We start from the raw sequence: 17,936 nt of genomic DNA on the forward strand, positions 1-17,936 counted from the left end.
TCACAATGATTGAAAAATAATAAAACTGAATTTTTATATCAAAAATAAATTCTAAAAATCTCCATGGACAAAAAAAAAATATTATTTACAAAGTAAAAGGATCAAAGTTTTTTTTTTCCACAAACTTTGCAATTACCACTTATTTTCTCAATATTTTTTACTTTGGATTTCTGTTTTTTTTTTTTTGTCATCTCTTAACGATCTTACTTAACTTGGCCTTAATTTAGTTTAGAAATGACAAAAAAATAAATAAATAAAAAATTGGAAAAAAATAAAAAACTCTATAACCAGTTAAGGCACAATGTGTGGGAGAGGATTCACCGTCCAATTTTGCACGGTGAATTTCTTTATTGTTAATAATAATTAATGAAAATTCTTAATAAGGAAAAAAGGGGCATCAATATATTTTTTATTCAAAATTTTCGTTTCTTTTTTTTTTTAGAATGCTTGCTTGATATTAATATGGAGCAAGCTGTTTTGGCTTTTGGGGGGTCTCCTTAAAAGAAGCAAAAGAACCACTTTTTTATTGTTGGATGCTTTTCCTTGAGAACAAATAGAAAACTCTCTTCCTCTTTACAGCTCTGATCACCATGTCTCTGGGTTATGCAGAAAAGCTTTCTTACATTGAAGATGTGGGCAACGTTGGAATGTCAGAATTCTTCGACTCGTCTCATGTGTTGCAAGAAAAAGTAAAGCTTTTTCTATCACATTTTGTTATTATTATTGCATGGGTTTCTTTCTTTCTTCGACTTTGTTGATTCCTTCTAGTTGTTAATTGCTTATAGTGATCATCTATCTGTAAGACTGAAACTTTAGTGTTGCTGTACTCGGGTTTTTTCAATAAGCTTGGAGCGCGAGCGAGCGAGTTGGGATTGTTCTATAATAGTGGTTGTTGTTCGATGGGATCTGATTTCTGGGTATTTCATTTTGTTTCAATCGAATTTAGCTTCTGTATCACTGATTTTACTCATTTTTGGTACTTATTAACCATGCAGATGTCTTTTAATCACTAGGCATCATGGTAATGTAAGTGGGCAATAATGTTTGTTTATTTGTGGGGTTGAGGATATTAAGGGAGTTTTAAAAATAAAATAGACTGATATTTTGTTTCAGATCAAATATCGCTGCAATGCGGCTCATTTGGTTTTACGTTGAATTTTGTTGTTGTCTGATTGGTTTGTAAGAGGACGGAGGAATTGGAAAATGAAAAAGGAAGGATTTTAGACTCGAGCAGATGCATCATTTGCTGATAGTCATTAGATTGTTAGATTTAAAGTTTCCTTTCGGCTTGACATTGTCTTTTAAGCAATCAAAAAGGGGAGGGGAGGTGGATAATTTTGAGAATCCTGGAGAGAACTTTTTTGTTCTTTTAAATTAGGTTTCATTATAGTGTGGCAGTCAGTAGAATGATTACCATGTTATCAGTTCATTCAATATGAGTAGATTCATTTCAAGTTTTACTTTTTATTGGATGCTATGTGTATGCATATACAGGCTTTTACCAAGCATTTGCTGATTTGGTTATGTGATAACATCTGCATTAGTTAAGTTGCTGATTTTTTGTTTTTGCTTCTCCTTTTCAAATAACAGATCTCTTTTCATCATTACTCACATTTGCATCCATTGCTTATTTAATTTTGATTTGCTTTTTAATTGGCAGATTGAAAGACTTGCCGAGATGATACAAAAGGTTTGGACCTGCAAAATTTGTTATAAATGGTGTCTATAATTTTACGTCATCCAATTGAACTCACTACTCAAAAAATTAAAGAAAAGAAAGAAAGAAAACAAAAAAGAAAATACCACTCCCACAATCTTCATTGTTAAAAATATTTTTGCATTTTATGTTTCTTATACTTAATGATTTGTAGATATGTTTGTTCAATCAACCCTTTATGTTGTTTCTTTGCACTTGCAGAGCAAGCATCTAGTTGTGTTTACAGGTGCAGGAATATCAACATCTTGTGGCATACCTGATTTTCGAGGTCCCAAGGGAATTTGGACGTTACAGGTGAAAATTCTATTTCTTACTTGGAAGAAATGGAATTTAATGAATCTTCTTTTCCTTTTGAGAAGAACTCTATCTAATAGTACTTTGTTCTTTACCTGAAGAACTTTGTACAAACTTGTAATTACATTTCATTTGTTCTTTACCTGAAGAACTTTGTACAAACTTATAATTACATTTCATTTCAAGGGAGAGGTAGATGGTGGGCCTTCTTCACTATTATGACCCGTGATGGAACTTAGTACTTTTTTGTGTGTATATAAATAGTTTCCTAAACTTTAGATAAATATATGAACATAAGTTGTTTCCTTTACTCATGGAATGTCTCACAAAAGCCAATGAGGAACACATCTCGATTTCCATGCCTTGTCTGGGGTGAGAACTAATCCATCAATGCTTCACTATGTGCTAGGAAATTTTGAGTTCTGACAACAGGGAGTATGAAAGAGATGGCAGTGCTCTGGTCACCTTTTTTAAAAAAAAAAAAAAAAATCAAAGAAAGGAAAAGTTTTCCTTCAATGATGACTAAAGAAATTAGAAGAAAATCTAAGCTCTAAGCACTTTTGTGAAGCTTCAGTACCTCCAAGACTTAAAAAGGTAGTTAGAACGCAATCTAGTTGCCGCTGGAAGGCTCGCAGTCAACCAAAGCTGCCTTAGACAAACAAGAAAGGCACTAACATGAGTTTGTGTGTGCATGAGCAAGGATCGTCATGCCATCCTGTGAGGTTCATTGTAGTATGATCAAGTTATAGGAAAATTCATAGTTTGAATGTTAAAATCTTACTGGACTTCCAGCAATCTTGTTCCTTTTCCTTTTTCTTTCATTAATGGTTTATTTATCTATTAAAAATTTCATCTTTCTGGAAGCTTAGCTCAGAAGTAAACAAGCTGAGTTTTATGATTATCTATAAGTTTTATTGGGTTGTTTCTTTGATTCTCATCAACTGAATGCAGCGCGAGGGAAAACCATTACCTGAAGCGTCGCTACCATTTCATCGAGCAATGCCAAGCATGACGCACATGGCTTTGGTTGAGCTGGAGAAGGCTGGCATTTTAAAGTTTATTATTAGCCAGGTATGCCTTCAATGACTCATTCTTCTTTAGCAATGTGCCATATACTTCCTCCCCATGACGAATGTGTTAGCTTCCATATAAAGCCTGCTTCTAGAATAGGGTGATGCATGTCATCAAGTGCCTTTTAGTTTGTGTAGGTGCCTTGGATGTGTGTGTTTTATTTATTTATTATTATTTTGTTGGTGAGGGGGGGTTACTTTTTCTGAGATGGGTGTGAGAGAGATACTATCCTTTGATTCAAGTAATTTTCTTGTTGTCGGGTCAACAAAATTAGACATTTGAGGTCCACAATTACTTTTCAACTGTCCCTCGGTAACTTGGTACATTGGAAATGTAACTGTTCATACTGCTATCATTTATGCTTTCTAGATTTATTCGGAACCTCAATGACACCCATGATTCCTTTTGCAACGATGCTTTCCTCAACAGAATGATGCTAAAATCTATATGTTTTTTTGCATCATTTTGACATTTATCTCTCACACAGGCCTTTGGTTATTTTACCATATAAACAAATCTGCTTGCTTTCCAGATACTGATATGGATTACTTATTATATTCATATGCCAGAATGTCGATGGCCTCCATCTTCGGTCTGGAATACCAAGGGAGAAACTTGCTGAACTACATGGGAATTCCTTCATGGAAGTTTGCCCTTCATGTGGTGTTGAGTAAGATTCATTCCTAAAGCCACTCCTGTTCTTGTAATATTGTAATATGTATCTCTTTTTACATTTTTTCCTTTCAGTTGTTTGTATTTCAAGTATCAACACTGATTAGTGTGGTTATATAATTGTTTTTGTTTGTACAATTATCATTTCCATTTAGAAATTGCTTTCCAAATCTAAGTTTATTGTTGTTGTCAAACCTTTGAAGGTATTTGCGGGATTTTGAGGTTGAAACTATTGGGTTGAAGGAGACATCAAGACGCTGCCCTGATGTCAAATGTGGAGCAAAGCTAAAAGATACAGTTCTTGACTGGGAGGTATATATATTTTTTTTTTTCTGGGTTGCTATTAGTTAAGGCTCAAGAAATATATATATATATATATATATATATATATATATATATATATATATATATATATATATATATATATATATATATATTCTTGATATCTTATCCTCAACCTTGAGGGCTAGCCAAGTTGGAAATTGGGTAAACTCCCCTCGTCAGCCAGGGTTCAATTATGAGTCCAGGATGTGAGAATCTATTTTGTCATGAATCCCCTAGTCCTGGGGTAGATAGATGCCTTTTGACCTCACCTGGAAGGTAGAGTTAGTTTTGGGGTGCACAAGTTCGCCAAGGATACCACCTGACCATCAAATAAAAAAATTGATATCTTACCTTCTCAAACTAATCCATTTGTTTGTAATGGCATTTTAAACAAGCTGGTTAGTGGATGGTGAAGTGTATTCAGAAGGCACTGGATTAGATGCTCAGGTGATGTGAAATATCATGTAGAAAGTTTCTGCTGCAGTTGAAAGATTGTCTTGAATGGATGGGTTAAGGTTGACTCTTGATCAATTTGTTTGAGATGAGGCATGGCACGTGCATCTTGTGAAAATTGAAAGACAATGTTCTATGGTATTCAAATAGATAGACAAGGTCACAAATCCTGCTAATTCACAAAGATGATCACTGACTTTTTGGTTGAATTCAGTGCTTTAATTAGGCTTTAAATAGCCCTGGGAATAAAAGTTGGATAAATCTAATCTGATGCCTTTGTTTCCACATTTTTTTTCTACAACTTAATTTTTGAACTATAACTACAATTCAATTGAAAGCACATGCTGCTGAGAATCTGTGTGTGCATGCGCCAATGTGCATGTTCAGGATGCATTACCCACAAAGGAGATGCTTCCAGCTGAGAAACACTGCAGGATGGCTGATGTTGTATTATGTTTGGGGACAAGGTAACTAGAGATTTGCTAGTTTACAATATGAATGTACCTTTGTTTCTAATTTTCATTCTATTCTTTAATGGTGTGCTATTTTCTCAACATAATAAACCACCTTAATGAATCACTGACAACAGCCTACCCAGCTGCTTTGGATATACACTTGAAAAAAAAGAAAGAAAATGCATATTAAATTCTTTCAAAATCTAAACTAGCATACCCTGGCATATATTCTCTACCGTCATACCCTTTGATAAAAAAAAGAAAAAAGAAAAAAGCAGGTAGCTTCTTTGTTGGAAATTCATTTAGATTTCTCGAATTACCAAAGCATGCTAGATTGCTTCTCAATATTACATTGATTCTGTGGAAATGCATGATTGAATTGGCTGCTCCTAAGTTACAAACAATATCCTGGCATTCCTGCAACCTCCTAGCAAGCTGTTCTCTCTCTCTCTCCCTATCTCTCTCATCTCCCTACTCTCTATGCTGCTTCAAGATTTTAACAAAACTAAAAAATTGAGTGTGTTTTACATTCTAAGTAGACAAAGCCATCTACGCAAGTAAGAAGGTATTGCCTATTGCTTTGTACCCCCCCATGAAAAAGAAATATACCATCCTTTGTGTCCATATTACAATCTCAGCTTTCAGATGGATTTCAAGCCTTAGGTTTCTTAAAATGTCATAAATAAAGTAAAGATACCAAAAACAACACTTTTAACAAAATAATTATAACAATCCCAATAAATGTTTAAGCACAGTCATGCATCAGAGGAAAAGGAATACATAGGATCCAGTTGACACTCATGCATCTAATAACTAAGTGTTAAATTTTAATGCTGGCATGTGTGATGTGAGTAACGTATGAAACTTAAACCTACTACAAGTACTTCTATTTTGTTGCTCAGTACTTTTTCCAATTGGATTACATATTCCTGAATGTTTTTTTTTTTTTTAAATCCATCTCATTACCAACATGATTTACCCTGTGCAGTTTGCAAATCACTCCTGCATGCAATCTGCCTTTAAAATGTCTCCGAGGCGGGGGAAAGATTATAATTGTGAATCTTCAGGTATTTTCACAGTTTCTTTCTAAGGATGTATGTGCTTGTAACTGCAAGTTGATTAAGATTACATCGTAAACTGATACTTGGGTGGAATCATGTATTAAATCACCAGCTTATTATGGATGGATCTTTATAGGTTGCCCTAAAATATTTGTTCCCAAATCACTAGTTTTGCTAACAGGAGAGGGAACCAGATTTTTGTAATAAAATTGGAAAAGGGTTCTTACCACTTATGAGTAGTAAATTTTGATCTGTTGAAGGATGACTGGTGTCATTTCGATGTGAATCCTCTTTATTTCTAATTGTTTGCTTTCCTCTTTCCTTTCAGTTAGCAATCACTTGTGTCAAATACTCATAAATGTAGCAAAACACTGACTTATAGTAGGTGACTGAAATAAGTGGATTCTCCATTTCCTAATAATTTGTTGGTGATGCTTTGAAAATTTGGCAGTTCTAAATATTGCTTCAGCCAAAAGCCTCTGAGAGAACAGTGTGGTCAGTGCTGTACTAACAGCGTTCAGGTGGCATAGGAATTGCAGTAGCTTTTCTTTTTCATATACTTTTGATAGAAAATGAAATAAAAATCTAGATATATAGGATTAGGATAGCATAAAACAGAACCACCTTTGCAAAAATCAAACTACCAAGAAGGAAAGGAAATTGTGATGAGGAAATGGTTTCTGCTTGAATTCACCAAGGCATCATTAAAAGGATTTCTCTTCAAGTAGGAATTGTGATTGCAGGACCCTGCAATCACAATTATGAAATGCAATCAAAGCAATGATTTGAGGTTTGGACTTGGAGAACTTCCACTAAAAAATCTGATTGTTGCTTTATTATTTTTATCTTGGCTTTGCTGATGGAAATCGCATTGCTGGGTCAATTGACATGTTCTATTTTGCTTGAATTATTTTTGTACTGGTTTACTCTATTGTTAATTTTGGAATCATACTGAAATTACCATATTTCCTTCTTTCTATAGCTGTGCTCTTGAACTCCGACTCTTAAGACATGGGTTTCCTCGTGGCAATCGTATTGCTGGGTCAACTGACATGTTCTCTTTTACTTGAATTATTTTTGTACTGATTTACTCTGGTGTTAATTTTGGAATCATATTGAAATTACCATATTTCCTTGTTTCTATAGCTCTGCTCTTGAACTCCAACTCTTAAGACACGGGTTCCCTTGTGGGTATGAACATCTTTACGGTAGATGATGAATTCATGAGGGAATTAACTGTACTTTGTGATGAAAAGATAGTATCTCTTACTTCCATCAGAAAATACAGACACAAAGTCCTAAACACGCATAGAATATTTTACTTTATCAAAGATTTATGAAAAGCATGCATAATTCATTGAGGGGACTATCACTATTGGGTTGACATGACCACAATGTCAAAGAATAACAGTAAAACAAAACTGTAATTTATTATAGTAAGGTTTGTTTGCATGTTATACATATGACTTCACATACTTTTTTCTTACCCGCTATACAGAAAACTCCAAAGGATAAGAAGGCAAGTTTGGTGATCCATGGATTTGTAGATAAGGTACTGATATTTCTGCTTACAAGTGCAAAGTGATCCTTCCTGTGATTTGATAAACCCCCCCCCCCCCCCCCCCCCCCCCCCCCCCCCCCCCCCCCCCCCCCCCCCCCCCCCCCCCCCCCCCCCCCCCCCCCCCCCCCCCCCCCCCCCCCCCCCCCCCCCCCCCCCCCCCCGGCCTTTTCTTTTGAGATTGACTTTACATGGAACAGTTGTTGTACAAGCTGGCATATAGGGGGTAATGGGTATCTACTTTCCTATTCTTTTTTTATTCTGTTATGTAATTTTTAAAATTTATTAGCCTTTAACATGTGTGCATAAAGTATGTGTAGATTGTAGATCAGAATTTCTCATTGTCATGTAGATTCTGAAAAACTGTGTTATTTGCTATTCCAATTTAATGATTTGATCCAGAACAGGTTATTGCAGGGGTCATGAACTTGCTTAATTTGAGGATTGCTCCATATGTCAGGATTGATCTTCTTCAAGTTATCATAACTCAGTCATTGAGTTTAGGTAATCTTCTGCTGATGCACAGAGAACTACATTTAAATGTCATGCCTGTGAAACATGCATTTAATGTAATGCTATCATCCATCTGTTGGACTATCCTAAATGTTAGCAATCCTTATAGCAACAGACCCTGATGTTTTGGGCCTGGCAATCTTATTTTTTCCATAGGCTCTAGAATAAATTTTTGCTTCCATATAATCTGGGCTTGATATACTAAATTTAGGTTTTCTATTTGTCTTTTTTAATATCTGTTGAATGTGTTTATTAAATGAGAATGAATTTTGTCTCACTTTTGTTTTGAAAGACATCAGTCTTATCGCTAGTGGCCTCATATGAGACATCTAGTGGAAATTCATTTGTAGCATTTGGTAACTATTTGAAGCTATGGTTTATAGATTTCTTATGTGGTGTGGCATTTGATAGATGAAAGATATGTGAACTGGAACCTCCGGGTGGCAAGTGTACATGCACCGAAAGCACCGTTGCCATTCATCAAGTCCATTGAGGTGAATTTTTTTCAGAGAGCCATTCTGCTTGATGCCTTTAATCATGCTTTGCTTTTGCATGCTGCAGTGTTCTTTTTCTAAAAGTTGGGCTGCTATGGCCTTGGTTAGCTGATTGTTTAAGGTTACAGTGTTAAAGTGGCAGACGCAATGCATGTTGGAGAGAACCTTTAGTTACCAAAAAAGAACACCGAAGGAAGGAAAGAAAAAAAGAAAGCAAGAAACTTCAGCACTTTTCACTTAAAAATATAAAATTTATATGATGCAATGATCAGGATTTAATTAGTCTCCTTTAGTTCTTACTGCTTTTATTAAAAGTTAACAGGGGCATTTTGCTTACAAGAAGTCCCGCCATTTTATTTATAGTTGTGGTATACATTTCATGACCAGGGTTTGTCTGCTAGTTGCTAGTAAACTGGCTAACTTCGATTTAATTTACATTACATTATTACATAGTTACTTCTTGTGCCAAGTGACACTACTTTGGTCTGATCGAACTTTGGACGAGGCAATTTCTTATTTTGTTACCAAACTACTATGCTGCTTCTAATCCTCGTGTTTTACTTGCATTTTAGGTGTCCTTCACAGATGCTCAAAAATACAAAGCGGCTGTGCTACATGACCAGCCATTTAACCTAAAAAGGTTGGTCTAATCCCATTCTGTACGTAAAGTATACTGCTCAAAAAATTGAGAACTTATCGTGAGAACATTTTGTTGAGCTGTGTACTTTATTTTCTGCAAAGGTGCAATTTGTTGGCCATGCTTCTGTTGCATATAAATAGGCTGAATTGTTGGCCCACAAGTGTTACTCAACTTTCTTGCCCTCACAATTCTTCTGGTTTATATACATCAGGAGGACTGCACCAGCAGAAGCATTTGAAATCCTCTTGAAACTTAACTTCAGTGATGGATGTGGTTGTCCCTCCATCCAAATTAATGTCCCTGTCAATTTTAAGGTAAGAAGCTTAATGAAGTATGTGAGAGCTGTTTATTGGAGGTTTATACCACTCTTGCTTTGCAAATGAGCAGGGGTGTAAGGAAATTCTCTCTCCTCTCTGTGCAGGTTTCAAGTGACTGCTTTAACCTTGACAAGGAGTCGGCCATACAAAATCTGAAGGAGAGGGCAATTCAAGATTTGTGCTGTGGTCAGAATGCACTGATAGAAAGAAAGGTCATTTTAGAGCCAAAAACCGAGGTTGCAAACCATGCTTTAGTAACCAACATTAGAGCTTTCAATTCTGATTCTTGGAGTAATGGTGATGTGAAACATCCAAGAGGGGTTAATGGGACCAAAATATGTCGGAAGCGATCGTTTGGTCGCAAGCGTAAATCAAGATTTTAGAGAGCAAGGCTTGTGGTCTGGATGTATAAATGTGCTTGATTACTTACAAGAAGTAGTATGGTATGTAGGGACTGGGTGAATTTTGTTAGATGCGACACTCGGTCATCCCAGCTATGAATAGGAAGGTAGCGAAATCAGTTAGATTTGATCTAGTCATGTAACCTTTTCATATCCTATACTGCTCCATAGTTGGTTTCTCAATTGCAGCTAAATATTCTCGTCTTGCAGTAGCTGGTGAAAAACTAGTTTGTAAATCATTGCCAATCATTTTTCTGGTTGATTCATGGTTTTCAAATGCAGATTCGGTCTAGTAGCTCTTGCGTGATTGCCATGCTGTGCTTTATCCCGCGCATATACGCACACACCCAAACTATTTTTTATATCATTTTTACCATCATATTATCCTCATTTCTCAATTAAAGAAGTATGGATTTTGATAATCTTAAAAAGTGTTATTTTAATATTTGTATTGTGGAGTAGTTATTTAAAACCCAATTACTTTTATATATATATATCAAATAATTTAAAGCTATTAATTATGAAAACATAAGATAAGAAAATAAAGAGTTAAATTTCTTAAATATAGTTGTTATGTCTACGAAATGTACGGTACAAAAAGGAAAATCTCAAATAATAGGAGAGGGAAAATAAAAGGAAAAGGAAAAGCTTGTTGATAACAAGGACTATAAGTTAACAAGATCAAATATAATTGTCTAGAAGGAGACTTGTAAATAAGGACTGTAAGTTATACTAGAATTCATATAAATGGTTTGTATAGGATTATGATTTTTAAGTTTATATGCAATTTTATCCATGTAACATTATAAATAAATAATTGAGTGGTTGAAAATGATGGCTGGTATCATATACATAATTTATTTACAAATTTATGCAATTTATTGCTTTCTTTTCTTTCATTAGAATGTACATCTTTCTTAACATCTTTCCTTAATAGGCTTTTATCTATTTTTATTGCTTTTTTTCTTTATTATTTTTACTTATTTTATAGTTTCCTAACATTACCTTTTTTCCTCTCCAAACCTATTGTTAAGAATTTCACACTTTGCTTGATTTACAAGGTTGTCATCTATTTTTGTTGGATATTAAATTACTAACCATATTTTTTTCTAATTAAAACAAAAATATAAATAATAGATAGCATGTTAGTTAAAGAATCAGTGATCAATTAATATATTGACAACCATCTATTTACGGATTAACAATTGACTAACCAATAGATAAACACATGCCTAATAAAACTAATTTTTTAAGCAATATTAGATTAGTTACATGAAAAACAAAAACTAAACTAGAAAGAATATGGCTATAATGAGTAATGCCCATTTACTCCACGCAACTGATAAACCATCAGCCAAGAAAAATATAAAAACAATCCAAAAAAAAAACACTAATATAACAACCTCTATCAGACATGCCATATAATGGTTCTTTATCATTTTTTTCTCTTATTAATAAAGAACTACACTTGGATAGAGTTATGGTGTTCCCATACTACTTCCATCTTTACCAATATCATTAACTCTATCAATTTTTAGTGTGTATGTTACCATTTCTATGCTTCTAGTTCAAACTTTTAGTCATCCCGTTTCGAGGCTTGATGTCATTTTTAAAAATTCAAAACAAGTTTGTTCATATTCTAATTAGCTATTAGTGAATATTTTTTAATATATGTTGTTTTATCAAAATTTAAACATATCTAATGTTGATTTAAAGTTATTTATCTAGAGATGGGAAATACAATCAATATGACTTATTATAATAATATTATGGAATCAATAAAACTATATAAGTTATGGTTGGTTAGCTCAATCAAATTTAAAAAAAACTTAAGTAGAGTCAATTGAACATTCATTTTATCTAGATACATGGGAGGCAAGTTTTAAGATATTTTAATCATTTTATTTTGTTTCATCTTTTACATTATCTTTGATAAGGTTGATGGAGGTTGAAATCTATGATAAAATGTGCAGACCTCTATTAATGGTCTAAGTACAAATTACTAGTAGTCCCTAGACAATTCATAGAATTGAACTAGGTCTTAGAATTGAATTAGGTCATTATGTTAACTAAACTTAGGTTTTTCTTTAATTGGTAGTAATAAAAAATTAATAAATTATTTAACTTAATTCTATGTTAACTTGAAAAAAGACCTTTTAAATCTATTGTCAATGGTTAATTTTGATTAAAAAATCTAATTATAATGTTTGTCATTGTAATTCCCAAGTATCTAAGAGAAATGGTGAATTAGATGATTGATTATAAATATTCTTATCCTTTTAGTTTGAAACCCTAAACTACTTTACTGGCCAATGCAAATAACCACTTAATAAACTATACATATCACAAATATAAATTAAAATAAAGAAATAAGTAATAGAAATAAAAATGTGGTTCTACTTTAACATATACTCTATTTCTGAGGTCATAAACTTAGGTATTCTACTCAACCATGATATCCTTATTTAAGAATGAGACCTATCTTTTTATATATAACAATTATTTTTACTAGTTGAATATTATAACTCTTATGCTCACAAGTTCTCAAAATCCCACTTTCTAAATCTCAAATGGTTGAAGGTTTGTTCATACTTTCACAATTTATTTACTTAAAGTTTATTTCACAAACTCACTAAATAAGTAGATTTATAAATGAAAGACACAAGCTTTTGTGATGTACAGATTTTGCTTCAAATATTCTCAATTAATGGTGTACAAAAAAGAAGAAGCAAAACATTGAAAGAAAAGAAAAATCTAAACCTTTAAAGCTCACTCAAAACATTGAAATCTTAATAAAAGTTTAGTTTCTCCATAAAAGAATCATTGAGTTATAAATAATTGAGAAAATAAAAATAATCAAGATTATTTATGAAGAATGAATGAATTGTTACATAAAAAAACAAGAAGCACACATGAATAAGGAAAAAGCCTAAAAAACTAAATGTTTCGATCTTTTTACATATCTTTATCAAGACTTCTAGCTAGTAAACCAAATAGATAAAAAAAAAAAAAAAGAACTAGTTTATGAAACTAACTATTAGAAAGAAATAACAAAAACCTAAAAATTGATTAGCATAAAATCAATAACTTATAAGAGAAAGATTGAAAATATACAAAAGAAATATTTGCATATGTGCCCATCAACAATATTAGTCATTGTCTCATAAATTAAGAAATTTTGTAATATATAAAACATAAGTGAGACACTCGACAAAAAAAATATTTTTTTAAAAAAAAACATTGATAGTTATAAAACATATTCAACTATAGATTTAAAGTAATTGACTAAGCAAAATAGAATGTATGTTTAAGCAAGGGATAATGACCACTTTTCAACTAAACTTATAAACACTATTCTACTTATTGCTAACCACATGATATATGATATGCATGTGTATTCTGTTTGATGCACCTATTTAAAGCTAAATTTTAAATATATTATAAAAAGTTTAAAGAAGATATCTAAATAGAATATCTAAATTGTTTTATCTTAAAGACTCGATCTCCATTATCATCATCCATTTTAAGCTCATAAATATTTGCAAATTCTTAAATTTTAAAGACTCTTTAAATATTTAAACTTGAATATGTATCTTTCAATAAAACTCTTCAAGTTCTCTTTTATATCTTGGTTAAAAATACCTTTAAATGAATTCTCAATCCAATCTTTTTTTCTTTTTAATATATCTATAAAACATAAATACTAGAGCACAAATTAACACCATTAATATTTGTTATCTTCAACACCATAACCATAATAGTTATGAACCCATAAGGCTAACAAGTCCATTTGTTAGGAAAATATTAACATTAAGGAGTCACTTAGACCAATACATACAATGTATTACATATATAAATAAGCATTATACTTAATTCAAAAGTCTAGATAATTGGTTATGGATCCATTATTATATATAAATGTGCATTTTTCTTATTCTTAAATAATGTGCAATAGTTTTCATAACATATGCATGTATATTAACAATCTTCCATTCTCATATAAGATTCATTCTTATTAAATACTTTTTCTCCAATAAAAACATTTTTAATGTTCTAAGTTTGACAGTCACAATACAAATACCATAATAATATCGGGAGCTCTCCATTCTTCTAAAAGCTTGGTTTATAAAGAAATTACACTTTTGACATTATGCTTTTAACTTTGAAGTGATGTCTTATTATTATACAAATCATTTACAACTCTTTATCTAAGAATCTCACCAGCTTTTTAGTCTATTACGAAGGATAGGGCCAACAAGCATAAAAGTCAATTTATATTATCTTTGTACTTGCTCTAATCAATACTGAGCCACTAACTTAGCAGCACTTGTAGTACCATTGACTCTATTATCACTTGTTAGAGAGATTGACATTCGAAAGTCACTTAGAAGTGAACATGGACTTGTATATACAAGGATTCATGTACATGAATTTACATCACATTTAACCTAAATACTTTTACTATTATATTATGAATCAATTTTTATATATAGGCCACTCATTTTTTTTCAACCAATATATCTTAACAACCATGTATCAAATATGCAACAGGAAAAGAAAGTAAAACTTTTCATTCCTTGAGAGCCACTTATTTCTTCAAAACAAGAGATTAAAGTTTTTTTTTTCTCTCTAAAAGTGTTATAAGAAGCTCAAATATACGAAAATAGACTATTTATACAAATAGCTAGTTAACTGGTTTTTGAAAAACCTATAACCGGTCAACCGATTGTTAAAATTGAAACCTAAGAGATCAAAAACCCAGAAACCAGTTCACTGGTTCTTGAAAATCATAGAAGAATAGTATAAAAGGAAAGAAGAACTCGGAAAGCAACAAGAGTAATGATGCCTCATGACTTTAAGATTCGTTAGATGGATTTTAGAGTAACTAAAATCTAATATCTTGGTTTAAACTCAAATAATTGGGACTAGATAAGTTAAAAATTATCATTGTAAACATCCTTATAAGATTAGTAAAATTGGTGAAAGACTCGATTATTTCTCTCATACTCGATGAACTAAATTATGGGTAAGAGAACTATCCAAGCAGGTAAATGCATCAACTTCTTTTTCAAGTGTATGTATGCTCACTAATGCAGAGGTCGCCATGTCATAGAAAGCTAGCTTAATAAGGTTCTACTCGTGATAGCACCCCAACTTACAATAGAAAGAGGCACTAAAAGAACAAATGGTCATGTATCTAAACTTACGACTTATGAAGGATACATATCGAAGAGGGAATGATATGAAAAAAGCATGCAGTTTGTCCATAGTTTGAAGATGACCCATATAAGTATGCTAAAAGATAGATGAATAACTCATAATGAATCTTGAGAATCAAAGTAGATTATGTATAGAGTCTATAAGTCTATAATTTCTAAGAATCTCTCATGCTAAGTCAATAGAGAATCTCCCTGAAGAATGACATTTCCATACATAATGATCTAGTAAAGCACTCTTGAGGTGAAAATAAATTGAGTCCTAAATAGGTTGATGTTTCGGACTACCAGATTAAAAGGTCCAATTACCCTTCTTAATGATGCTGAGAACATGACATCCCAAGGTAGCCTAGTAAAGGTTAGCATCTTAAAAGGAAAGAGGTTATAAAACTGTTGTCCATATGGTAACCAATGGTCTAACCATAAATTAGTAGTAGTTTCATTACCAATATAAAAGACAAACTTTTCTCTACACCAATCTTTGTTGAAAAAGATCTTTTCTTCATGACCAAGAGGACACTGAAGAAGGCTTGATATGCCAGGAAGATTTACCTCTAAACAAAACATTATAGGCCCATTCTAACAAATTTGATGATCTCCCTTAAAGGAGTCTTCAAACGTGCTTGAGAATAACTGCTCTATTTCAAGTCTGAACTCTCTTAATTCCCAGGTAATTCTCTTTCAAGGGATAACAAATAGAAGCCTATTTAACCTTAGCCCTCAAGTGGAAAAGAGAACATTCTTTCAAAAAAAAAAAACATCTAAAATACCCTCAATCCATTTAATAATAAAGTAAAGAAGAATACATGTGGAGGATCAATAAACATAAAGTTTAAAAAAACTCGATCCACTTGAAAAAATACATATTAAATTAATGTTGGAAATAATGTAATTATCCTATGTTAACATTACAGATATGTGCATATCACATGTTTTGAGTATGGAAATTTTAGTTTAATTAACAAAAAAATCTTATTAAATCTCTAATTTTATTTATAGAAGGAGTACTAGCACAAAATAATTTATGGAAAGACTTATTTATGCTTTAACTGCTGGTTAAAAAAGATTTATATAATCTATGCTAATGTGAAATTTAAATTTGATTTACTTGGAAATATGAATTTTTCATGGTATAATTCTTTAGATGAAGGATAAAATTTATCCTTCATTCAATGCTTTTTTTAGTATTTTTTAATTAGTCATTATTTTCTTATATCCAATTAATATCAATAATTTTTCAAACTTTTTTCTCTTTTTCTACTAGTAATTTACTTTTAATTTATTTACCAATACATTAAAAGTAACAATGACTATATTGTTCGTAGAGACACAAAACACTAATCATTTAGTGGCTTTTTTCTTATTTCTATGACTATCATGGTTGTTTGTCATAATTTTTTTATTTTGATCCTAAAATTTATTTTAGTTATGTGTTTTTGTCCTTAACACAATTGGTATAAAGAAGAGGACAAAAATTGAAAAGAGAAGAGGTAGGAGTGAGAAGTCAGTAATGTCATATTATTAACCACATTTGCGGAGAAAAAAAAATAATGTCTAAAAGGTCGCCTTGATAAGATAAAATTGTTTAGCATCCATAAAAAACACTTTCATGGTAAGGGGATGAAGTTCAAAACCAAGATCTATTTTCATTTTAAGATTTTGATTTTATTTTTGAACCATTTTAAGGTGGATTGGGATAGGTTGGAGAATTGAAAACATGTTCGTGGGTATTGTGGAGACGAGGATTGAGTCTTTTTTGATGCAACTAGTGAAAAAAAAGTGTTTTGAAAACATTTAATTTGTTATCCTTGATTTTACAAGAATAATCCAATAGTTGAAGAAAACACAAGGGAGTGACATGTATTTCAGTGTTTTTTTTTTTTAATGAGCATTTAGGTCTATATATGTGCTTAATAATGTAGTGCATAATATTTTTTAATTGAAAACATATTAAAATAATATTTTTATAATTTTTAAAACATTTAATTGGTTGCTCTTGATTTTATAAGAATAATCCAATAGTTGAAGAAAATACAAGGGAATGACACGTATTTCATTGTATTTTTTTTTAATGAGCATTTAGGTCTATATATGTGTTTAATAATGTAGTGCATAATGTTTTTTAATTGAAAACATATTAAAATGATATTTTTTTTATATAAGCATATCAAAAAAATTAAAAAATATATAAAAAATTATTAATTTAATATTTTTCAAATATAAAATAATTTGAAAAATAACTTCATCTATAAAAGCAAACAATCATTGAGCTTAGAGACACTAGGTTAGATTTTCTTTCTTTTCAATATATTTAGTTTTTAATTATTTTTTTCTAAAAACTTCTTTTTTATTTTTTTTTATGACTAAAGATTTTGTGAGATCCTATAATTAATTGATATGCTTTATTTTTTTTATATAAATTTATGATTTTATTTTTGGTGTGTTTGTAATTATGTTGATTTTTCACACATCTCAAAATATATTATCAAATATACATATAATAGTTTTTTATTTTTTTATTGAAGAGTGTTAAAGACATGTAAAAAATAATAAAATTATAGATGGGTGATAATAATGATTTTTTTTTAATTTTAAAAAATCATAAATTTATTATGTATGATTTTAAAAATCTTTATATAATAGATCAGTGGAATTTAAATGTGTACTAAAATTTATTTTCAAAAACATTTTCTTTGCTACAAATAGTCTAAATTTACATTGATTTTTTAATAGTATTTTATTTTTTATTT

General features: G+C 31.3%; 1 protein-coding gene across 1 annotated transcript; it reads left to right on the plus strand.

Annotated features, from left to right (window-relative positions):
- The first annotated feature begins 428 nt into the window (after positions 1-428).
- On the plus strand, positions 429-10,262 carry SRT1 (sirtuin 1). Its single transcript, XM_011040495.1, has 14 exons — positions 429-689; positions 1,661-1,690; positions 1,919-2,011; positions 2,963-3,082; positions 3,652-3,752; positions 3,958-4,066; positions 4,919-4,998; positions 5,975-6,053; positions 7,546-7,599; positions 8,013-8,109; positions 8,530-8,612; positions 9,185-9,252; positions 9,464-9,566; positions 9,674-10,262. Exons 1-14 carry the CDS (start codon positions 591-593, stop codon positions 9,950-9,952), a joined length of 1,395 nt encoding a protein of 464 aa, XP_011038797.1. The 5' UTR covers positions 429-590; the 3' UTR covers positions 9,953-10,262.
- The last annotated feature ends 7,674 nt before the right edge of the window (positions 10,263-17,936 follow it).

Source organism: Populus euphratica, unplaced genomic scaffold (genome assembly GCF_000495115.2).
Source record: "Populus euphratica unplaced genomic scaffold, PopEup_1.0 scaffold47.1, whole genome shotgun sequence".
Classification (NCBI taxonomy): Eukaryota; Viridiplantae; Streptophyta; class Magnoliopsida; order Malpighiales; family Salicaceae; genus Populus; species Populus euphratica.